Source organism: Mesoplodon bidens (genome assembly GCF_964165515.1).
Source record: "Mesoplodon bidens genome assembly, chromosome: 2".
NCBI lineage: Eukaryota > Metazoa > Chordata > Mammalia > Artiodactyla > Ziphiidae > Mesoplodon > Mesoplodon bidens.
In genome coordinates this window covers 142356301-142377157 of record NC_138177.1, presented here as the reverse complement: position 1 = coordinate 142377157, position 20857 = coordinate 142356301, and the positions used below count along the sequence as shown (strand labels likewise).

Here is a 20857-nt window from a genome sequence, read left to right as displayed (position 1 = left end):
AGAAGGATACTGAGTATCATTGCAACATTTGTTAACAAGGAACAGGAAGGCATTAACTCACTAATAGAAGTTTGCTTTCTCTACAGGAACAAAACTTGAACACTTTGCAAAAATAGGATGGAAAAATCATAAACATTCAGTTAATAACCCGTAAGTATTTCAGAGATATGAAATGTGAGAATCTGGGTTATCCTGCTATGTAATATGCAACTTTATACTTGAAAAGCAAATGTAAGACCTCAAAGATGTTAACTAGAATGTCTTTTTTTTCTTATGAAAGGCTTGTGCCCAAGTAAACTTTTGACTACTTTTCAGTTTAGGTTTTGGTCTATTTATATTTAAAATGCCATTAAACTTAGTTGCTCTTTTAAGAAAGAATGTGAATGGCTGGCGTTAAAAGATGTAATTGGTCATAGGTTCTAACTCTAGTAAATGAAATTTATTGTAATAATTTTAATTGGAAATAACCAGGCCCCATTTTAAACCATTTTTTAAAACTTTTCTTAGTTTGTTTTGATTAATTAAAATGTTTGTAAAACACGTATTAGTGGTTGTTTTAATTACTTTATATTAAATTATTTGCATTTTAATTATGTTAGTGTCATTAACTCTTACTCTGATAGAATAATATGGTTATTTATATCCTAAAAAATAGTCTGAAGTAAAATTACATCATATGTATTACTGATAATTAATCTTTGAATCCCTAATGCCTAGTGCAACGCGTGGCTCATAGCATGTACTTAATGGTTGCTGAATAAAATTGGTTCACTGGGAAATGAATTAGTGCCACACAAGTAGAATCTTTACAAAAGCAAACCACTAGGCAGTAAAAGAATAGTAGCTAACTTTATTAAATGCCAACTCTGTGTTACTGTGCTAGGTACTTTTATGTACATTTTCATTTAATCCTCTCAAGGACCCTATAAGGTAGTTATTTTTATTCTTACTTTATAGATGATGAAAATGAGGCCTACAGAAATTAGGCAACTTGCTCAGGATCATTCTAAATAGTGGTAAAATAATGTTTATATTTTTCCTTCTATTAGATCATAAACTCCTTGAGGGCCAGAGCCATCCTCTTATCTTTATGTTCTTAATGCTTAGCACAGAGTCTGGAACATAATCAGTGCTCAGTAAATTGTTTCTGAACTATTAAACAAATTTTGCCATGTTTAATAAACATAAAAACATGATAAGGGACATTTTATACCACAAGTGGGTCATTACCACATATTTCTAATACTTCATGCTACTACTTGTTCTCCTCATTATTCTGATTTTGAATTGATGTTTGAATTCAGGGTATACCTAATTAACAAATAATATCTACTCCCATGCCCTAAATTTAATGGTATTTTGTGAAAGATCTAAGGGTATTGTGGAAGCTTTGGTTAATTCCCTTGCTTATATAATAAAATAGAAATTCCTTCATATGAGATAACAAGCCTGTTATAATTTGGCCTCATTCTACTTTGCTGGTCTTATTTCCTACCACTACCCTGGTTATTCTCAATCTCATCTCTCACAAGATTACTTGGTATTTCTTAAGTGTATTATACTGCGCTTGTTTCTGTGTTTTTAGTTATGCTGTTAACTCTCCCTGGAATATCCTTCTGCCTTTCTTTTGTTTGGCAAGTATCTACTTACTCATCAAGTCTCAACACAAATATCATTGCTTCTCTTAGTACCTTCTTAAATAGGCGTAATTATTTTTTCTCATGAGCTTCATTGTACTGTCTGTATATGTCTGTTACAACATATCACACTGTGTCATACTTATTGATAAATCTTTCTCCTCTGATGATGATGATCCTTGAGCAGAGATTATGTCTCATCTTTATATCTTCAGTACCTAGTAGGGTATTGGAACATAGTATATGCTCAATAAAACTTTGCTGTTACTGAATTGTAGTTAGGATAAACAGTCTTAAGCCCATAAATATGGTCTAGAGCTGATTTCTTTGTCCTTAGAACTTGGAGAACCATTAAAAATCCTTGTGATTTCCTGAAACTAGTAAGGAACTGTACCAACATACTGAGTTGACAGTACTGCAGTTTCCTGGCTTTGAGGCTCCAAAGAGCAGCTCTTGACCTTCCCCAGAGAAGCAAAGCTTCCACGTCTTTCTTTGACTTAACTCCCTGCCCAACCAGGTACTCATTTATCCACTCATTACAGCATTCTTCTAAAGGATTTTCATTCACTCAGCTATTAGGTATTCAGTAGCCTACTATGTGCAAGACACTGGTAAAGCTGCTAGTGACATAGCAGTGAACAAGACGGATAAGTTCCTCGTCCTCATGGATCTTCTGTTCTGTATTATAAGTTCTCAATTATGTTGAATAGGCAAATGTTATTTCTGAATCTCAGCTTCATCATTTAAAACTCACTGAAACAGCCAAGAATAGCCTTCTAGGTTTGGCTCAGAAATTTCAGATGCTAACTTCTTACACTAGGTTTTGCTTGACTAGTGAAGAAAGATAATTCTGTGTTTGCTGACCAGTCATTAGAGAAAACCTGTTACATATTTCTAAGAAGGTTAAGAACCTTCTCAAGTGCTTCCTCACAGATTATAAGAATACCTAAAGGCAGTGAGAATCTGTGATCTGTAGTATAAGCTAAGATTAGGGATAGCTTCTGCCACTTGAGCCTTCAGACCTGTGTCTATAACTCTCCCTCCTTACTATCTCTTGAATTCATTACTTCTTTCCATCTTTTTTTTTTTTTTTTTTTTTTTTTTTGCGGTACACGGGCCTCTCACTGTTGTGGCCTCTCCCATTGCGGAACACAGGCTCTGGACGTGCAGGCTCAGCGGCCGTGGCTCATGGGCCCAGCCACTCCGTGGCATGTGGGGTCTTCCCAGACCGGGGCACGAACCCGCATCCTCTGCATTGGCAGGCGGACTCTCAACCACTGTGCCACCAGGGAAGCCCCATCTTTTTTTTTTTTAATTTTACTTTTTTGGCTGTGCTGCACGGCATGTGGGATCTTAGTTCCCTGACCAGGGATCGAACCTGTGCCCCCTGCATTGGAAGCACGGAGTCTTAACCACTGGACCTCCAGGGAAGTCCCGCTTATCTCCATCTTTTACTTCCAATTTCCTATTTTAGGCCCTTATCATTTCTTGCCTTAATTATTGCCCCAATCTCTTAGTTGGTTTACTTGCTTTTGGTAATGCCTTTTTAGTGTCCCTTTTCCATACCACAGCTTTCTTGCTGAAATACAAATCTGGTTATGTCACTCCCAGCTTAATATCCTTTAGTAGTTCCTCATTGTTTTCAGTATAATGTAAACACCATATACTGGCCTTTCATGATCTGATCCTTATTCATGTCTCCTGCCCCCTCTTCTTCATCTTGCCTCCATATTCCTTCCCAGATGTCACGCTCTAGCTTCAATAAACTATTTCACCTCAAGAGGCTTTGCATGTGCTGACCCTTTTGCCAGGAATTCTCTATCTCCTATTTCCTCTTATTTGCCTAACCTCAGAGAGGAAGCCCCCTTTGGTATCTGGGTTTGATGTGTATCCTGTTGGTCCCATGGCACCCTGTGTAACATTTCTATCATGGCATTTATCATACTAGAATGGTGTATTTATTGCCGTGGATTCAGACTGAGTTCCTTGAGGGTAGGGACTATGTCTATGTCCCCACTGTCTAGTACAGGATCTGGCTTAAATAAAGCATTTTTTTGAAAGTTGGTGATGGTCCAATTTAGCTTCAGAAGCAAAGGTGCAGACGGTAGTATGCAGATCTAAGTTACATGGGCTTGATTTCTAAACACTGGAATTACTTAATTTCCATACCAGTTGAAGTTTGCTTTTAGAAACTCCCTTATTGTATCTATTTGTGCTGCTGTCTTTCCAGAGCAGTTTCTGAAACCATCTGATTATATTGTTAGAGACACCAAAGGGGATGAAAATAAGTTTCTTCTTGGCAGTGATGAGAAAGGAAATGTGTTTTGAAGAATGCAGATATTTTATTATAGGTTTTATACATTTATTTAAGAATGCCATGAGCTTTCATTAAATGTAGTTGTATAATATTATCACCACAAAAGTTGGCTGAATTGCAAGTCATTTAATTTTGCTTTTAAGGAACTAATATTTTTATAATTCTCCAGGAAAAAAAAAGGTATTTTATTTTAACCTCCAACTGGTTTGACACCAACTGGGTGTACTGCAATTTAATTCTGGTACCTGCCACCCAGAGTTAATGCAGACTCTATGAATTAAGACTTCACAAAACTACTCTCACTTTAGATGCCAGATGAAGTAGGATCCCCAGGCCACCTGCACTTCTGACCAACTGACTATAAATTCAGTGGTTCCCATGATCCTCTCATGTTTGATAATTCACTAGAATGACTCACAGAACTCAGGAAAGTACTGTACTTACTGAGGCAGCCAAATGAAGAGGCACATAGGATAATGACTGGGAAGGTTCCTAAGTGCAGAGCTTCCATGCCCTCTTCCCATGGAGTCAGGGCACATCACCCTCCTAGTATGTGAAGGTACTTGGCAACCAGGTGGCTTCACCAAGCTTCAGTTTCTAGAGTTTTTATTGGGGCTTCATTAGGCAGGCATATTCAATTAAATCATTGGCCACTCGATCTCTAGGCCCCCCTCTTCTCCCTAGGGGTCAAACTGGTTCAAAAGTCCCAATCTTGTATTCGCATGGTTGATGTTTCTGGTGACCAGACCCCTGGCTCATCCTTCCCTTATCCCCCAGCTAACAAGGGGACCACCACAAGTCACCTAATTAGCATAACAAAGACACTTTTATTACTCAGGAAATTCCAAGGGTTTTAGAACCTCTGTGCCAGGAACCCAGGACAAAAATTAGACAAAAGTTTATTTATACAACATGATATTTTGGAGTTAGGAATTTTAAAAATTCAATTCAAATGACTTATTTATTGTAGATTGAAATGGTTTATGAAAGCCTATCTTTCATTTGTGAAAAGAGTATTTACGTATTATTCTCTCTTTAACTTCTGGACCAGAATATCTTCAACAAAAATTGTGATTGCTACCTCACATTCTGTAATTACTTATTTTATATTTAGGTATTCCCAGTTCCAAAAGGAGTACAGTTTAGATGAAGTGATGGCATCTCAAAAAATTTTTGATTTTTTGACTATCTTACAATGTTGGTAAGAAAAACACATTTTAATATTTAATAGAAGTACTGTGCCTTCTCCCCTCCACCCACCCCCTCTATCCCTTGGGTAGACTGTAGGCTCTGTATCTGGGTATATCTATATCTGTATCTGCTTTTATAGAACTCCTACCAAGTATAGTCCTTACCCTGGAGTGAGCACCCTTGCTTCCTATTCCTGTCTAGACACAGATTGTCTTTTCTCTTGGAAAATTATATATTTTACTTCCTTTTCTCATGACTTCCAGCTACTCTGTTTTAATAGTATTTATTCATTTAAATGTGGCTTGGGAGGCCAGTGGAGTCCAAAGGTTTTTCCCTTGACCATTTTGTTTTCTCTGCTGTATATTTCTACTGTAGGAAATTTTACTCAATCATACTAACTACGAGTAAAGGTAAAACAAGAAAAAAAATCAAAGCTCTAATAATGATAGTAGCTCTGTCTTGAAAATTGCTTGACAATATCTGTCTCCTGGAAGACTGAGTTAGTATTGCATAGCTCCTACCTGTGCCTGACTCTCACCTGGATGTGTCCTGGAGTTACTGTCTGGAATGCAAGTGAACAAGTGACGTCCATTTTTATCAGTTGCAGTATGAGTGTCTGCCCATTTTTAAAGTACAGCTCAACTCACAGAAGGCTTCTTGTGTCTGCTGCCTTCCTTCACAGCTGCTCTAAGGAAAAGGTCTATTTTGAGGAGATCTCAAGAGTCTTAACCAAACCATGGGCTTTCTGGTATCTCCTATTGCATCCTTTCCCAGTTTCCAAAAGGATTTCAAGACTGATTATTTGGGAGATAGCAAAGTTGGAGCTAGTTAGGCCTATAGTAGAATCTTTACTAGCTCAGGAATAACCTTGTGGACTCCTCAGAAGTCACCAGAAAATACCTTATTTATCTGCAGAGGCAAATCTGGGATTCTTTGCAATAAGAACTTTTTGGGAGAGACCCTTAGAGACCAAGCAGTGACTGATAGCATTTAAATTCTTGATAGAAGTTCAGTCTTCAGGTGCGAAACATGTATAATTTTTAACTGCAGATATTACAAAGACAGTCCAATGACCAGCAAGCATACCCTGCCTTTCCACACTGAAAGAACTCCTAGACTGAAATCCTGAGATCGAGGTGAATCAGGTGTAAATAACTATTTTCACCTCCTCTTAGTCCCACTTCAGATGGTGCTGCAGCGGCAATTTTGGCTAGTGAAGCATTTGTACAGAAGCACGGCCTGAAATCCAAAGCTGTGGAAATTTTGGCTCAAGAGATGGTGACTGATATGCCAAGCTCGTTTGAAGAAAAAAGCATTATTAAAATGGTGTGTCTGAGATTCTGTTTTATTAATCAGTTAAGGGATTTCTTTTTCAAAATTTCAAGGTGACATCATGTCATCAGCTCTGAACATTATTTACTTCAAAAAAATTGGTCTAGAAAATTTAATATTATAACCCATCCTTAAGAATCTGTTAAGGGAAAATAACTGATAAGAACATATGCATGCACTTTTAACTAACTAGTGTGCTATTTTTAAAAATTTTGAGTTGCCTAAATATGCCTGGAACTCCAGTCTTACAGAGTTAAGGGAAAAGCAAAGATATTTTCAGGAACTTTTTTGCACTTTAAAAATTACTGATTGAAGACTGAGTACAAAATGGAGGAAGTAAAAAAGATGAGAATTCTGACCTAGAGTTAGTTGAATATTTGAAGATACATACATATATACACATATAAAAATGTGCATTATGTACATATACATGTATAAATAAGCATATGGTTTACGTTAGAGTTTACAAAATGATTTTACAACAATGCTTTGAATTTTAAAATGTTTCTGTAACTTGCCCAAGATCACACAAGCTAGGGTGTGGCAGAGGTGAAACTTATACTCAGGTTTTCTGATTGTAGTACATTTTCCATCACATCACAATTTTATTCCTTGGAAAAGAGGTGAGTTTGCATGTTATTATCTGAGACCAAAGGGGTGTTAATAGCATGAATATTGGAAAAATGGTTTGAATCCTATATGATCTTCTAAAAGAAGATTGTTTATGTTCATATAGAAATTCATCCATATTTTTCAGTGTATCTGAAACATAATGATCTCTTGATAAATCTCTTCAACCTATCTACCACACTATATATTGTGGTTTGATAGAGTTTTTGTAACTTTGCACAGGATATGGCATGAGGAATCGTAAGTCCTTTTTATAGTACAAAATGTAATGTGTATGTTCATTCTGCCTCCTGGATATTCTTTTATTTGGACTTTCTGTGTAATACAGAATTAGCTGAGATTTCAATATTTATGGTCAGTTCTCAACTGTTAAGGTTATACATATTAATCTCTTATAAGCCTTATATAAAAGTCCCAGTTTTGATGCCCTTAATTTATTTAAATATGGTTTTGGTTTTAGGTTGGCTTTGATATGAGTAAAGAAGCTGCCAGAAAGTGCTATGAGAAATCTGGCCTGAGACCAAGTGATATTGATGTAATAGAACTTCATGATTGCTTTTCCACCAATGAACTTCTTACTTATGAGGCACTGGGACTCTGTCCAGAAGGTAATACCTTTGATGAGATGCAGATTAACCTACTACATGTCACTGAGAACATTTCACTTTCATCATAAAACAAAACAATTCACTAACTGCCTTTCCCTCCATGTTGGCTCTGCCGCACTGTGCAAAGTGAATGTAAGCTATCTTCATCTTGGACTCTTAGAACATGTAGTCTTGGACAGTACCAAATGAGATGACAGAGTATGCAAATAATTTGTTTTATGTAAAGCAGGGGTACTTGTAATGCACTGTTAAGTAAAAAAAACAAAAAAACAAAGGATAAAAAAAATCACATATGTAATTCCAGCTATTTCAAACTGTGTTTGAATAAAGACCTGCAGAAAGGAAAATGGAAAAACTAGTTGGTGGGATCTGGAGGATTTCTTTTTCGTTTCGTTTTTAAAGTGGTTGTACCATTTTCCGTTACTACTAGCAGTGTGTGAGATTTCAGTTGTTTCACATTCTCATCAACACTTGACGTGGTCAGTTTTTTTTTTTTTTTTTTCTTCCTTTTTCCTTCCTTTTTGCGGTACGCGGGCCTCTCACTGCCGCGGCCACTTCCGTTGCGGAGCACAGGCTCCGGACGCACAGGCTCAGCGGCCATGGCTCACGGGCCCAGCCGCTCCGCAGCACGTGGGATCCTCGTGGACCGGAGCACGAACCTGCGCCCCCTGCATCGGCAGGTGGACTCCCAACCACTGCGCCACCAGGGAAGCCCAGTGTGGTCAGTTTTTAAAATTTCAGCCATTCAAAAGAGTATATAGTGGTGTTTTATTTTAGTTTTATTATGCATATCCCTCATGACTAGTGATGTTGAGCATCTTTTTTTGTGCTTATTGGTCACTCATATATCTTTTGTGAAGTGTCCAGATCTTTTGCCCTTTGATGATTGGGTTACTTGTCTTTATTGTGTTGTAAATTTATATAAATGTATATTCTGGATACAAGTAATTTGTCTGATATATGTGGGCTATGAATGTTTTCTCCCAGTCTGGCTTACCTTTTTGTTTTATTAATAGTGACTTTTGAAGGACAAATTAAAAATTTTTTGATAATCAATTATATATTTTCTTATCAAATTTTTTTAATGGTTCAGGCTTTTTATATTCCAAGAAACTTGCCTACTGCAAGGTTGTAAAGATTTTCTTCTATTTTTATTCTAGGAGTTCTGTAGTTTTAGATTTTACATTTAAGTACATGATCTATTTTGAGTCCATTTTTACGTTTGGTGTAAGGTAAAGGTTGATATTACTCTTTGTTTCCCCATACATATATTCAGCACCATTTATTGGAAGGACTTTTCTCTCCCCATTGAATTGCCTTGGCACCTTTGTCAAAAATTGCCCATATATGTGAGGGTCCGTTTTTGGATTCTCTGTTCTATTCCAATGATCTACATGTCTACCTTTTCACCAATACCAAGTTAGTTTGGCTACTGTGTTTATTCTACTACACTCTACTATACCATACTATATCAGATAGGATAAGTTCTCCAATTTTGTTCATTTTAAAAATCATTTTGGTTATTTTAGCTCCTTTGCATCTCCATGTACATATTAGAATTAGTTTGTCAATTTCTACAAAATAAAAAGCTTGCTGAAATTTTCATTGAGTCTGTAGATTGATTTAGAGAGAATTGTCATCTTAACAATGTTGAATCTTCCAATCCATTAGATGTGTATGTTTCCATTTATTTAGCTCTCCTTTAACTTCTATTAGAATGTTTGTAGTTTTCAGTATAGCTCTTAGGTGTCTTTTGTTAAGTTTATTCCTTGGTATTTTATGGGTTTGGCATAATTTTTTTTTAACCTTCATTTTCCAATGTTTGCTGATAGTATATAAGAACACAATTGATTAAAAAAAACTTGGAAACTGTAACTTTGCTAAATTCATTTGTTCTAGTCATTATTTTGCAGATTATGAGTGATTTTTCATATAAACAATCATGCCATTTGCCAGTGACAGTTTTTTGTCTTCCTTTCTGATCTTTTTAATTTTTCTTACCTTACTGCAATGACTGTGAGCTCTAGTACCATATTGAATAGAAGAGGTGAAAGTGGGCATCATTACCTTATTCCTGATCTCAGGGGATGCACTTTAATCTTTTACCATTATGTATAATGTTAGCTATAGGTTTTTTGTTGATACCATTTATCATGTTGAGAAAGTTCCCTACTATTCTAAGCCTGCTGAGGTTTTTGTTGTTTTGTCATCAATTTTCAAAAAATTCTTCTGCATCTATTAAAATGATCATATGGATTTTGTCCTTTTTTCTTTTCACATGGTGAATTACATTAATTTTGAATGTTAAACTAACCTTATATTTCTGGGATTAATCCTACCTTTTAATATATTGTTAGAATCAATTTGCTAGCATTTTGTTAATGAAATTTGTTTATATATTCATGAAGGATATTTGTCTGTAGTTTTCTTTTTTTCCAAGTTGTTTTATTCCAGTCTCATAAAATAAATTGAGCAGTGGTCACTCATTCTCTATTTGCTAAAATAGTTTGTGTAAGATTAGTGTTAGTTCTTCCTTGACTGTTATATTACCAGTATAATCAAGTAGATTAAAGTTTTCTTGGGGGAGGTGTTTTCAATAAATTAAAATTTCTTAATAGATATAAGCCTGTTTATAATTTTATTTATTATTTTTTAACATCTTTATAGGAGTATAATTGCTTTACAGTGGTGTGTTAGTTTCTGCTTTATAAAAATTGATTCAGCTATACATATACATATATCCCCATATCTCCTCCCTCTTGCATCTCCCTCCCACCCTCCCTATCCCACCCCTCTAGGTGGTCACAAAACACTGAACTGATCTCCCTGTACTATGTGGCTGCTTCCCACTAGCTATCTATTTTACATTTGGTAGTGTATATATGTCCATGCCACCCTCTCACTTCATCCCAGCTTACACTTCCCTCTCCCTGTGTCCTCAAGTCCATTTTCTACATCTGCATCTTTATTCCTGTCCTGCCCCTAGGTTCTTCAGAACATTTTTTTTTTCTACATTCCATATATATGTGTTAACATATGGTATTTGTTTTTCTCCTTCTGACTTACTTCATTCTGTATGACAGACTCTGGGTCCATCCACCTCACTACAAATAACTCAATTTCATTTCTTTTTATAGCTGAGTAATATTCCATTGTATATATGTGCCACATATTCTTTATCCATTCATCTGTCGATGGACACTTAGGTTGCTTCCATGTCCTGGCTATTGTAAATAGAGCTTCAATGAACATTGTGGTACATGACTCTTTTTGAATTATGGTTTTCTCAGGGTATATGCCCAGTAGTGGGATTGCTGGGTCGTATGGTAGTTCTATTTGTAGTTTTTTGAGCAACGTCTGTACTGTTCTCCACAGTGGCTGTATCAATTTACTTTCCCACCAACAGTGCAAGAGGGTTCCCTTTTCTCCACACCCTCTCCAGCATTTATTGTTTGTAGATTCTTTGATGATTGCCATTCTGACTGGTGTGAGGTGATACCTCATTGTAGTTTTGATTTGCATTTCTCTAATGATTAGTGAAGTTGAGTGGCCTTTCATGTGTTTGTTGGCAATCTGTATATCTTCTTTGGAGAAATGTCTATTTAGGTCTTGTGCCCATTTTTGGATTGGGTTGTTTGTATTTTTGATATTGAGCTGCATGAGCTGTTTATATATTTTAGAGATTAATCCTTTGTCAGTTGCTTCATTTGCAAATACTTTCTCCCGTTCTGAGGGTTGTCTTTTCGTCTTGTTTCTGGTTTCCTTTGCTGTGCAAAAGCTTTTAAGTTTCATTAGGTCCCATTAATTTTTGTTTTTATTTCCCTTTCTCTAGGAGGTGGGTCAAAAAGGATCTTGCTGTGATTTATGTCATAGAGTGTTCTGCCTATGTTTTCCTCTAAGAGTTTGATAGTGTCTGGCCTTACATTTAGGTCTTTAATCCATTTTGTGTTTATTTTGTGTATGGTGTTAGGGAGTGTTCTAATTTCAGTCTTTTACATGTAGCTGTCCAGTTTTCGCAGCACCACTTATTGAAGAGGCTGTCTTTTCTCCATTGTATATTCTTGCCTCTTTTATTAAAAATAAGGTGGCCGGCCATATGTGCGTGGGTTTATCTCTGGGCTTTCTATCCTGTTCCATTGTTCGGTATTTTCTGTTTTTGTGCCAGTACCATACTGTCTTGATTACTGTGGCTTTGTAGTATAGTCTGTAGTCTAGGAGCCTGTTTCCTCCAGCTCCATTTTTCTTTCTCAAGATTGCTTTGGCTATTCAGGGTCTTTTGTGTTTCCATACAAATTGTGAAATTTTTTGTTTTAGTTCTTTGAAACATGCCGTTGGTAGTTTGATAGGGATTGCATTGAATATGTAGATTGCTTTGGGTAATGTAGTCATTTTCACAATATTGATTCTTCCAATCCAAGAACATGATATATCTCTCCATCTGTTTGTATCTTCTTTAATTTCTTTCATCAGTCTTACAGATTTCTGTACACAGGTCTTTTGTCTCCTTAGGTAGGTTTATTGCTAGGTATTTTATTCTTTTTGTTGCAATGGTAAATGTGAGTGTTTCCTTAATTTCTTTTTCAGATTTTTCATCATTAGTGTATAGGAATACAAGAGATTTCTGTGCATTAATTTTGTATCCTGCTACTCTACCAAATTCATTGATTAGCTCTAGTAGTTTTCTGGTAGCATCTTTACGATTCTCTATGTATAGTGTCATGTCATCTGCAAACAGTGACAGCTTTACTTCTTCTTTTGGATTCCTGTTATTTCTTTTTCTTCTCTGATTGCTGTGGCTAAAACTTCCAATACTATGTTGAATAATAGTGGTGAGAGTGGGCAACCTGGTCTTGTTCCTGATCTTAGAGGAAATGGTTTCAGTTTTTCACCATTGAGAATGATGTTGGCTGTGGGTTTGTCATATATGGCCTTTATTATGTTGAGGTAAGTTCCCTCTATGCCTACTTTCTGGAGGGTTTTAATCATAAATGGGTGTTGAATTTTGTTGAAACCTTTTTCTGCATCTATTGAGATGATCATGTTGTTTTTCGTTCAATTTGTTAATGTGTTTTTTCACACTGATTGATATGCGTGTATTGAAGAATCCTTGCATTCCTGGGATAAACCCTACTTGATCATGGTGTATGATCCCTTTAATGTGCTGTTGGATTCTGTTTGCTAGTATTTTGTTGAGGATTTTTGCATCTATATTCATCAGTGATATTGGTCTTTAGTTTTCTTTCTTTGTGACATCTTTTTCTGGTTTTGGTATCAGGGTGATGGTGGCCCCGTAGAATGAGTTTGGGAGTGTTCCTCCCTCTGCTATACTTTGGAAGAATTTGAGAAGGATAGGTGTTAGCTCTTCTCTAAATGTTTGATAGAATTCACCTGTGAAGCCATCTGCTCCTGGGCTTTTGTTTGTTGGAAGATTTTTAATGACAGTTTCAATTTCAGAGCTTGTGATTGGTCTGTTTTTATTTTCTGTTTGTTCCTTGTTCAGTCTCGGAAGATTGTGCTTTTCTAAGAATTTGTCCATTTCTTCCAGGTTGTCCATTTTATTGGCATATAGTTGCTTGTAGTAATCTCTCATGAACCTTTGTATTTCTGCAGTGTCACTTGTTACTTCTCCTTCTTCATTTCTAATTTTATTGATTTGAGTCTTCTCCCTTTTTTTCTTGATGAGTCTTGCTAATGGCTTATCAATTTTGTTTATCTTCAAAGAACCAGCTTTTAGTTTTATTGATCTTTGCTACCATTTCCTTCATTTCTTTTTCATTTACTTCTGCTCTGATCTTTATGATTTCTTTCCTTCTGCTAACTTTGGAGGGTTTTTGTTCTTCTTTCTCTGATTGCTTTAGGTGTAAGTTTAGGTTGTTTATTTGAGATGTTTCTTGTTTCTTGAGGTAGGATTGTATTGCTGTAAACTTCCCTCTTAGAACTGCTTTTGCTGCATCCCATAGGTTTTGGGTCATCGTGTTTTCATTGTCATTTGTCTCTAGGTATTTTTCATTTCCTCTTTGATTTCTCCAGTGATCTCTTGGTTATTTAGTAGTGTATTGTGTAGCCTCCATGTGTTTGTATTTTTTACATATTTTTTCCTGTAATTGATATCTAGTCTCATAGCGATGTGGTCAGAAAAGATACTTGATACGATTTCAGTTCTCTTAAATTTACCAAGGCTTGATTTGTGACCCAAGATATGATCTATCCTGGAGAATGTTCCATGAGCACTTGAGAAGAAAGGGTATTCTGTTGTTTTTGGATGGAATGGCCTATAAATATTAATTAAGTCCAACTTGTTTAATGTGTCATTTAAAGCTTGTGTTTCCTTATTTATTTTCATTTTGGATGATCTGTCCATTGGTGAAAGTGGGGTGTTAAAGTCCCCTAGTATGATTGTGTTACTGTCAATTTCCCCTTTTATGTCTGTTAGCATTTGCCTTATGTATTGAGGTGCTCCTATGTTGGGCACATAAACATTTAAAATTGTTATATCTTCTTCTTGGATTGATCCCTTGATCATTATCTAGTGTCCTCCTTTGTCTCTTCTAGTAGTCTTTATTTTAAAGTCTATTTTGTCTGACATGGGAATTGCTATTCCAGCTTTCTTTTGGTTTCCATTTGCATGGAATATCTTTTTCCATCCCCTTACTTTCAGTCCGTATGTGTCTCTAGGTCTGAAGTGGGTCTCTTGTAGACAGCTTATATATGGGTCTTGTTTTTGTATCCATTCAGCGAGTCTATGTGTTTTGGTTGGAGCATTTACTCCATTTACATTTAAGGTAGTTATCAGTATGTATGTTCCTATTACCATTTTCTTAATTGTTTTGGGTTTGTTATTGTAGGTCTTTCCTTCTTTTGTGTTTCCTGCCTAGAGAAGTTCCTTTGGCATTTGTTGTAAAGCTGGTTTGGTGGTGCTGAATTCTCTTAGCTTTTGCTTGTCAGTAAAGTTTTTAATTTCTCTGTCAAATCTGAATGAGATCCTTGCTGTGTAGAGTAATCTTGGTTGTAGGTTTTTCCCTTTCAACACTTTAAATATGTCCTGCCACTCCCTTTGGCTTGCAGAGTTTCTGCTGAAAGATCAGCTGTTAACCTTATGGGGATTTCCTGGTATGTTATTTGTTGTTTTTCCTTTGCTGCCTTTAATATTTTTTCTTTGTATTTAATTTTTGATAGTTTGATTAATATGTGACTTGGCGTGTTTCTCCTTGGATTTATCCTGTATGGGACTCTCTGTGCCTCCTGGACTTGATTATTTCCTTTCCCATATTAGGGAACTTTTCTACTATAATCTCTTCAAATATATTCTCAGTCCCTTTCTTTTTCTCTTCTTCTTCTGGGACCCATATTATTCAAATGTTTGTGTGTTTAATGTTGTCCCAGAGGTCTCTGAGACCGTTCTCAGTTCTTTTCATTTTTTTTTCTTTATTCTGCTCTGTGGTAGTTATTTCCACTATTTTTTCTTCCAGGTCACTTATCCATTCTTCTGCCTCAGTTATTCTTCTATTGATTCCTTCTAGAGAATTTTAAATTTCATTTATTGTGTTGTTCATCATTGTTTGTTTGCTCTTTAGTTTTTCTAGGTTCTTGTTAAACATTTCTTATATTTTCTCCATTCTAGTTCCAAGATTTTGGATCATCCTTACTGTCATTACTCTGCATTCTTTTTCAGGTAGACTGCCTATTTCCTCTTCATTTGTTTGGTCTGGTGGGTTTTTACCTTGCTCCTTCATCTGCTGTGTGTTTCTCTGTCTTCTCATTTTGCTTAACTTACTGTGTTTGGGGTCTCCTTTATGCAGGCTGCAGGTTTGTAGTTTCCATTGTTTTTGGTGTCTGCCCCCAGTGGGTAAGGTTGATTCAGTGGGTTGTGTAGGCTTCCTGGTGGAGGGGACTGGTGCCTGTGTTCTGCTGGATGCGGCTGGATCTTGTCTTTCTGATGTGCAGGACTCCATTCCGTGGTGTGTTTTGGGGTGTCTGTGACCTTATTAAGATTTTAGGCCGCCTCTCTGCTAATGAGTGGGGTTGTGTTCCTGTCTTGCTAGTTGTTTGGCATAGGGTGTCCAGCACTGTAGCTTGCTCGTCATTGAGTGGAGCTGGGTCTTAGTGTTGAGATGGTGATCTCTGGGTAAGCTTTCGCCATTTGATGTTACATGGAGCCAGGAGGTCTCTGGTGGGCCAATGTCCTGAACTCAGCTCTCCCACCTCAGAGGCACAGGCCTGATACCTGGTTGGAGCACCAAGACCCTGTCAGCCACACGGCTCAGAAGAAAAGTGAGAATATAGAAAGAGAGAAAGAAAAAAATAAAATAAAATAAAGTTTTTAAAATAAAAAATAGGGCTTCCCTGGTGGCGCAGTGGTTGAGAGTCCGCCTGCCGATGCAGGGGACACGGGTTCGTGCCCCGGTCTGGGAAGATCCCACATGCCGCAGAGCGGCTAGGCCCGTGAGCCATGGCTGCTGAGCCTGCGCGTCCGGAGCCTGTGCTCTGCAAGGGGAGAGGCCACAACAGTGAGAGGCCCGCCTACCGCAAAAAAAAAAAAAAAATAAAATAAAATAAAATAAATAAGTTATTAAAGATAAAAAATTAAAAAGTATTAAAAATAAAAGAAAGAAAGAAGAGAGCAACCAAACCAAAAAAACAAATCCACCAATGATAACAAGCACTAAAACCCATACTAAAAAAAACAATAAACAGAGAAAAAACACACAAAAAATGGACAGACAGAACCCTAGGACAAATGGTAAAAGCAAAGCTATAGAGACAAAATCTCACAAAGAAGCATACACATACACCCTCACAAAAAGAGAAAGAGGAAAAAAATATATATGTATATATATAAAAAAAAGCAAGAGAGCAACCAAATCAATAAAAAAATCTACCAATGATAATGAACTCTAAATACTAAACTAAGATAAACATAAAACCAGAAACAAATTAGATCCAGAAAGTAAACCCCAAGTCTACAGTTGCTCCCAAAGTCCACCAACTCAATTTTGGGATGATTCCTTGTCTATTCAGGTATTCCAGAGATACAGGGTACATCAAGTTGATTGTGGAGATTTAATCTGCTCCTCCTGAGGCTGCTGGGAGAAATTTCCCTTTCTCTTCTTTGTTCACACAGCTCCTGGGGTTCAGCTTTGGATTTGGCCCTGCCTCTGCATGTAGGTTGCCTGAGGACGTCTGTTCCCTGCCCAGACATGACAACGAGGTTGAAGTAGCAGCTCATCAGGGGGCTCTGGCTCACTCAGGCTTGGGGGAGGGAAGGGTACAGAATGTGCGGCGAGCCTGTGGCGGCAGAGGCCAGTGTGATGTTGCAACAGCCTGAGGCACGCTGTGTGTTCTCCGGGGAAATTGTCCCTGGATCCCGGGACCCTGGCGGTGGCAGGCTGCACAGACTCCCGGGAGGGGAGGTGTGGAGAGTGACCTGTGCTTGCACACAGCCTTCTTGGTGGCTGCAGCAGCAGGCTTAGCGTTTCATGCCCGTCTCTTGTGTCCACACTGATAGCCATGGCTCGCGCCTGTTTCTGGAGCTCGTTTAGGTGGTGCTCTGAATCTCCTCCTCTCTTGCACCCTGAAACAGTGGTCTCTTGCCTGTTACGCAGGTCCAGACTTTTTCCCAGACTCCCTCCTGGCTAGCTGTGGCACACTAGCCCCCTTCAGGCTGTGTTCATGCAGCCAACCCCAGTCCTCTCCCTGGGATCTGAACTCTGAAGCTGGAGCCTTAGCTCCCAGCCCCCACCAGCCCCGTTGGGTGAGCAGACAAGCCTCTCAGGCTGGTGAGTGCTGGTCGGCAGCAATCCTCCCTGCGGGAATTTCTCCGCTTTGCCCTCTGCACCCCTGCTGCTGTGCTCTCCTCCGTGGCTCCAAAGCTACCCCCCCGCCACCCTCCGTCTCCGCCAGTAAAGGGACTTCCTAGTGTGTGGAAACTTTTCCTCCTTCACAGCTCGCTCCCAGAGGGGCAGGTCCCATCTCTATTCTTTTGTCTCTGTTTTTTCTTTTTCTTCTTTTGCCCTACTGAGGTACACGGGGAGTTTCTTGCCTTTTGGGAAGTCTGAGGTCTTCTGCCAGTGTTCAGTAGGTGTTCTGTAGGAGTTGTTCCACATGTAGATGTATTTCTGATGTATTTGTGGGGAGGAAGGTGATCTCCACGTCTTACTCCTCCGCCATATTGAAGATCTGATCTATACTTTTTGCTTCTTCCTGTACCTATTAATTTTGGTAAGATATATTTTTCAAGAAAATTGTCCATTTTATTTAAGTAGCCAAATTTGTTACTGAAGTTGTTCAAAGTATTCTCTTATTATCCTTTTAATGTCTATAGAATCTATGGTGATAACCTTTTTTTTTAATTCCTGATATTGATGGTTTTTGTTCTTTCTCCTTTTTTTCTTCATCTGTCTAGCTAGAAGTTTGTCAATTTTGTTGAGCTTTACAATGATTCAGCTTTTGCCTTTGTTACTGTCTTTTTTACCCCCTCCATTTCACTGATCTCTGCTCTTTATTATTTACTTCCTTTAACTTACTTTGGGTTTACTTTTTTTTTGTTTTGTTTTGCTTTGTTTTAAGTTTCTTATGATAGATCCTTAGATCATTTATTTTAGATATTTCTCCTTTTGTAGTGTAAGTATGTAAAGCTATACGTTTTCTTCTAAGCAGTATTTTAGCTGCATTCCACAGATTTTGATATATTCATTGTCATTTAGTTCAAAATATTTAAAATGTCCCTTTAATGTCTAATTTTGTCTTTGACCTGTGAATTATTTAGAAGTGTGCTGTTTAATATCCAGGTATTTGGAATTTTCCTAGGTATCTTATTGTTATTGCTGTCTATTATAATTTTGCTGTAGTCAGAGATTACACTTTGTTTGATTTTGATCCTTTTAAATTAATTGAAATTTACTTTATGGTTCAGCACATGGTATATATTGGTGAACTTATGCACTTGAAAAATAATGCAGATTCTGTGGTTGTTAGATGTAGTGTTCTATATATGTTAATTAAATCAAGATGATTGATAGAATTTTTAAGACCTTCTGTGTCTCTACTAATTTATTTGACTTGCTCTATTACTTGCTGAGAGAGGGGTGTAAGAATCTCCTACTACAATTGTGGAACTATTTCTTTCTTTATTTCTGTCAATTTTTGCTTCATTTATTTTGAGGCTCTCTTATTTATAATTGTTATGTCTTCCTGATGAGTTGTGTTTTTTTTCATTATGAAACATTCTGCTTTATCTCTGGTTACATTCTTTATCTAGAAGTCTCTTTTATCTGACTAACATAGCATGCCAGCCTTCTTATGCTTACTGTTTACATGATATATCTTTTTCTATCTGTTTGCTTTCAACCTATTTGGGTTATTTATTTATTTATTTACTTATTTATTTGTCTATTTAAGGTGTGTCTCTTGTAGGCAGTAGTGTATTGTTTTTTATCGACTTTGTCGGTTTCTGCCTTTTAACCGAGTGTTTAACGGAGTGTTGTCTAATACAGTAGCCACTAGCTCTATGTGGTTATTGAATCCTTAAAATGTGGCTAGTCCAAATTGAGATGTGCTGTATGTAAGTATGAAGTACACATCAGATTTTGAAGACTTAATATGAAAAATAGAATATAAAGTATTTCATTAATAATTTTTTATAGTGCTTACATTTTTTAAAAAAATTATTTATTTATTTTTATTTTTGCCTGTGTTAGGTCTTCGTTGTTGTGTGTGGGCTTTCTCTAGTTGCGGCGAGTGGGGGCTACTCTTTGTTGCAGTGCGCGGGCTTCTCATTGCAGTGGCTTATCTTGTTGCAGAGCACAGGCTCTAGGCACGTGGGCTTCAGTAGTTATGGCGCGTGGGCTCTAGAATGCAGGCTCTGTATGTGGCACACGGGCTTAGTTGCTCCACAGCATGTGGGATCATCCTGGACCGGGGATCAAACCCGTTTCCCCTGCATTGACAGGTGAATTCTTAACCACTGTGCCACCAGGGAAGTCCTTATATTGGTTACATTTTGAAATGAAAATATTTTGGATATATAGGGTTAAGCATTATAAAATATGTATTAAATAAAATATATACTAGAAAATTTTAAAGTACATATGTGATTTGCATTATATTTCTGTTGGGCAGTGTGATTTAAAGCACATTAACGTTTAATGTAATTACATATTTTATATAGTAGGATTTAGGTTGACCATTTTATTATCTGTTTCCTCTGTATGTCCCTTTGTTTTTTGTTACTCTGTTTTCTCTCTCACCTGCTGCCTTTTGGATCATCTGAATATTTTTAGTATGACATTTTACCATGTATTGGCTTTTTGGCCATATCTGTTTATTCTTAGCTTAGTTTTTGGTTAGTTTTGTTTTGTTTTAGTGGTTGCAGGGCTTCTCAACCTCAATACTGTTGACACTTGAGGTAAATCATTCTTTTTTGTGGGGCTTGGACATTGTAGGATGTTTAACAGCATTCCTGGCCCTCAACTCACTACATGCCAGTAGTACCTACCCCCACAGTTGTGATAATCAAAAATGTTTCCAGACATTGCCAAATGTCCCCTGGGGGACAAAATTTCTCTGGGCTGGGAACCACTGCTGTAGGGGTCTCCTTAGTGTTAATATTGTACCACTTCACATAAAATGTAGAAACCTTGCAAACATATACGTCCATTAACCAATTCCCTTCTTCCTTACACCCACCTTTATGTTAAATTATCATATGTATTACATCTATGTACATTAAAAAAACCCCAAAGACAGTGTTATAATTTTTGTTTTCAATAGTTGCACATATTTTAAAGACCTTAAGAGGAAAAAAGTCCTTTATATTTACCCAGATATTTATTATTTCTGTTGTTCTTTCCTCTTTCTTGCTGTTCCAAGTTTTTCTAGAGAATTTACTTCAGCATTTCTTATAAAGCAGGTCTTCTGGAATGTTAATTCCCCAGTGGAATATTCTGATACTTCATAGGATTGTATGTATTATGGAAAATCATGCAGTAAATTATTTACTTCTTGGGGTTGGTTTGTGTTCAGTCTGCTATTACTTGGTACAGTGACAATATTTAACAATATGAAAGCAGTAATAGCAGATAGTTTACTTGTTATGACTAGAGCCTTGTATCAGGTTCTGTGTTAGAAACACATCAAAAAATAGA

At 37.1% G+C, this 20857-nt stretch overlaps 1 protein-coding gene across 2 annotated transcripts in view; it reads left to right on the top strand.

The window, feature by feature from the left end:
* SCP2 (sterol carrier protein 2) overlaps positions 1-20857 on the top strand; it is a 163420-nt gene that overhangs the window by 53584 nt on the left and 88979 nt on the right. For both annotated transcript variants that reach the window (XM_081223104.1, XM_081223105.1), the window contains exons 7-10: positions 87-150; positions 5069-5155; positions 6321-6471; positions 7568-7715. In XM_081223104.1, the coding sequence (XP_081079230.1) occupies positions 87-150; positions 5069-5155; positions 6321-6471; positions 7568-7715 (450 nt within the window). The remainder of the gene's footprint in view (positions 1-86; positions 151-5068; positions 5156-6320; positions 6472-7567; positions 7716-20857) is intronic.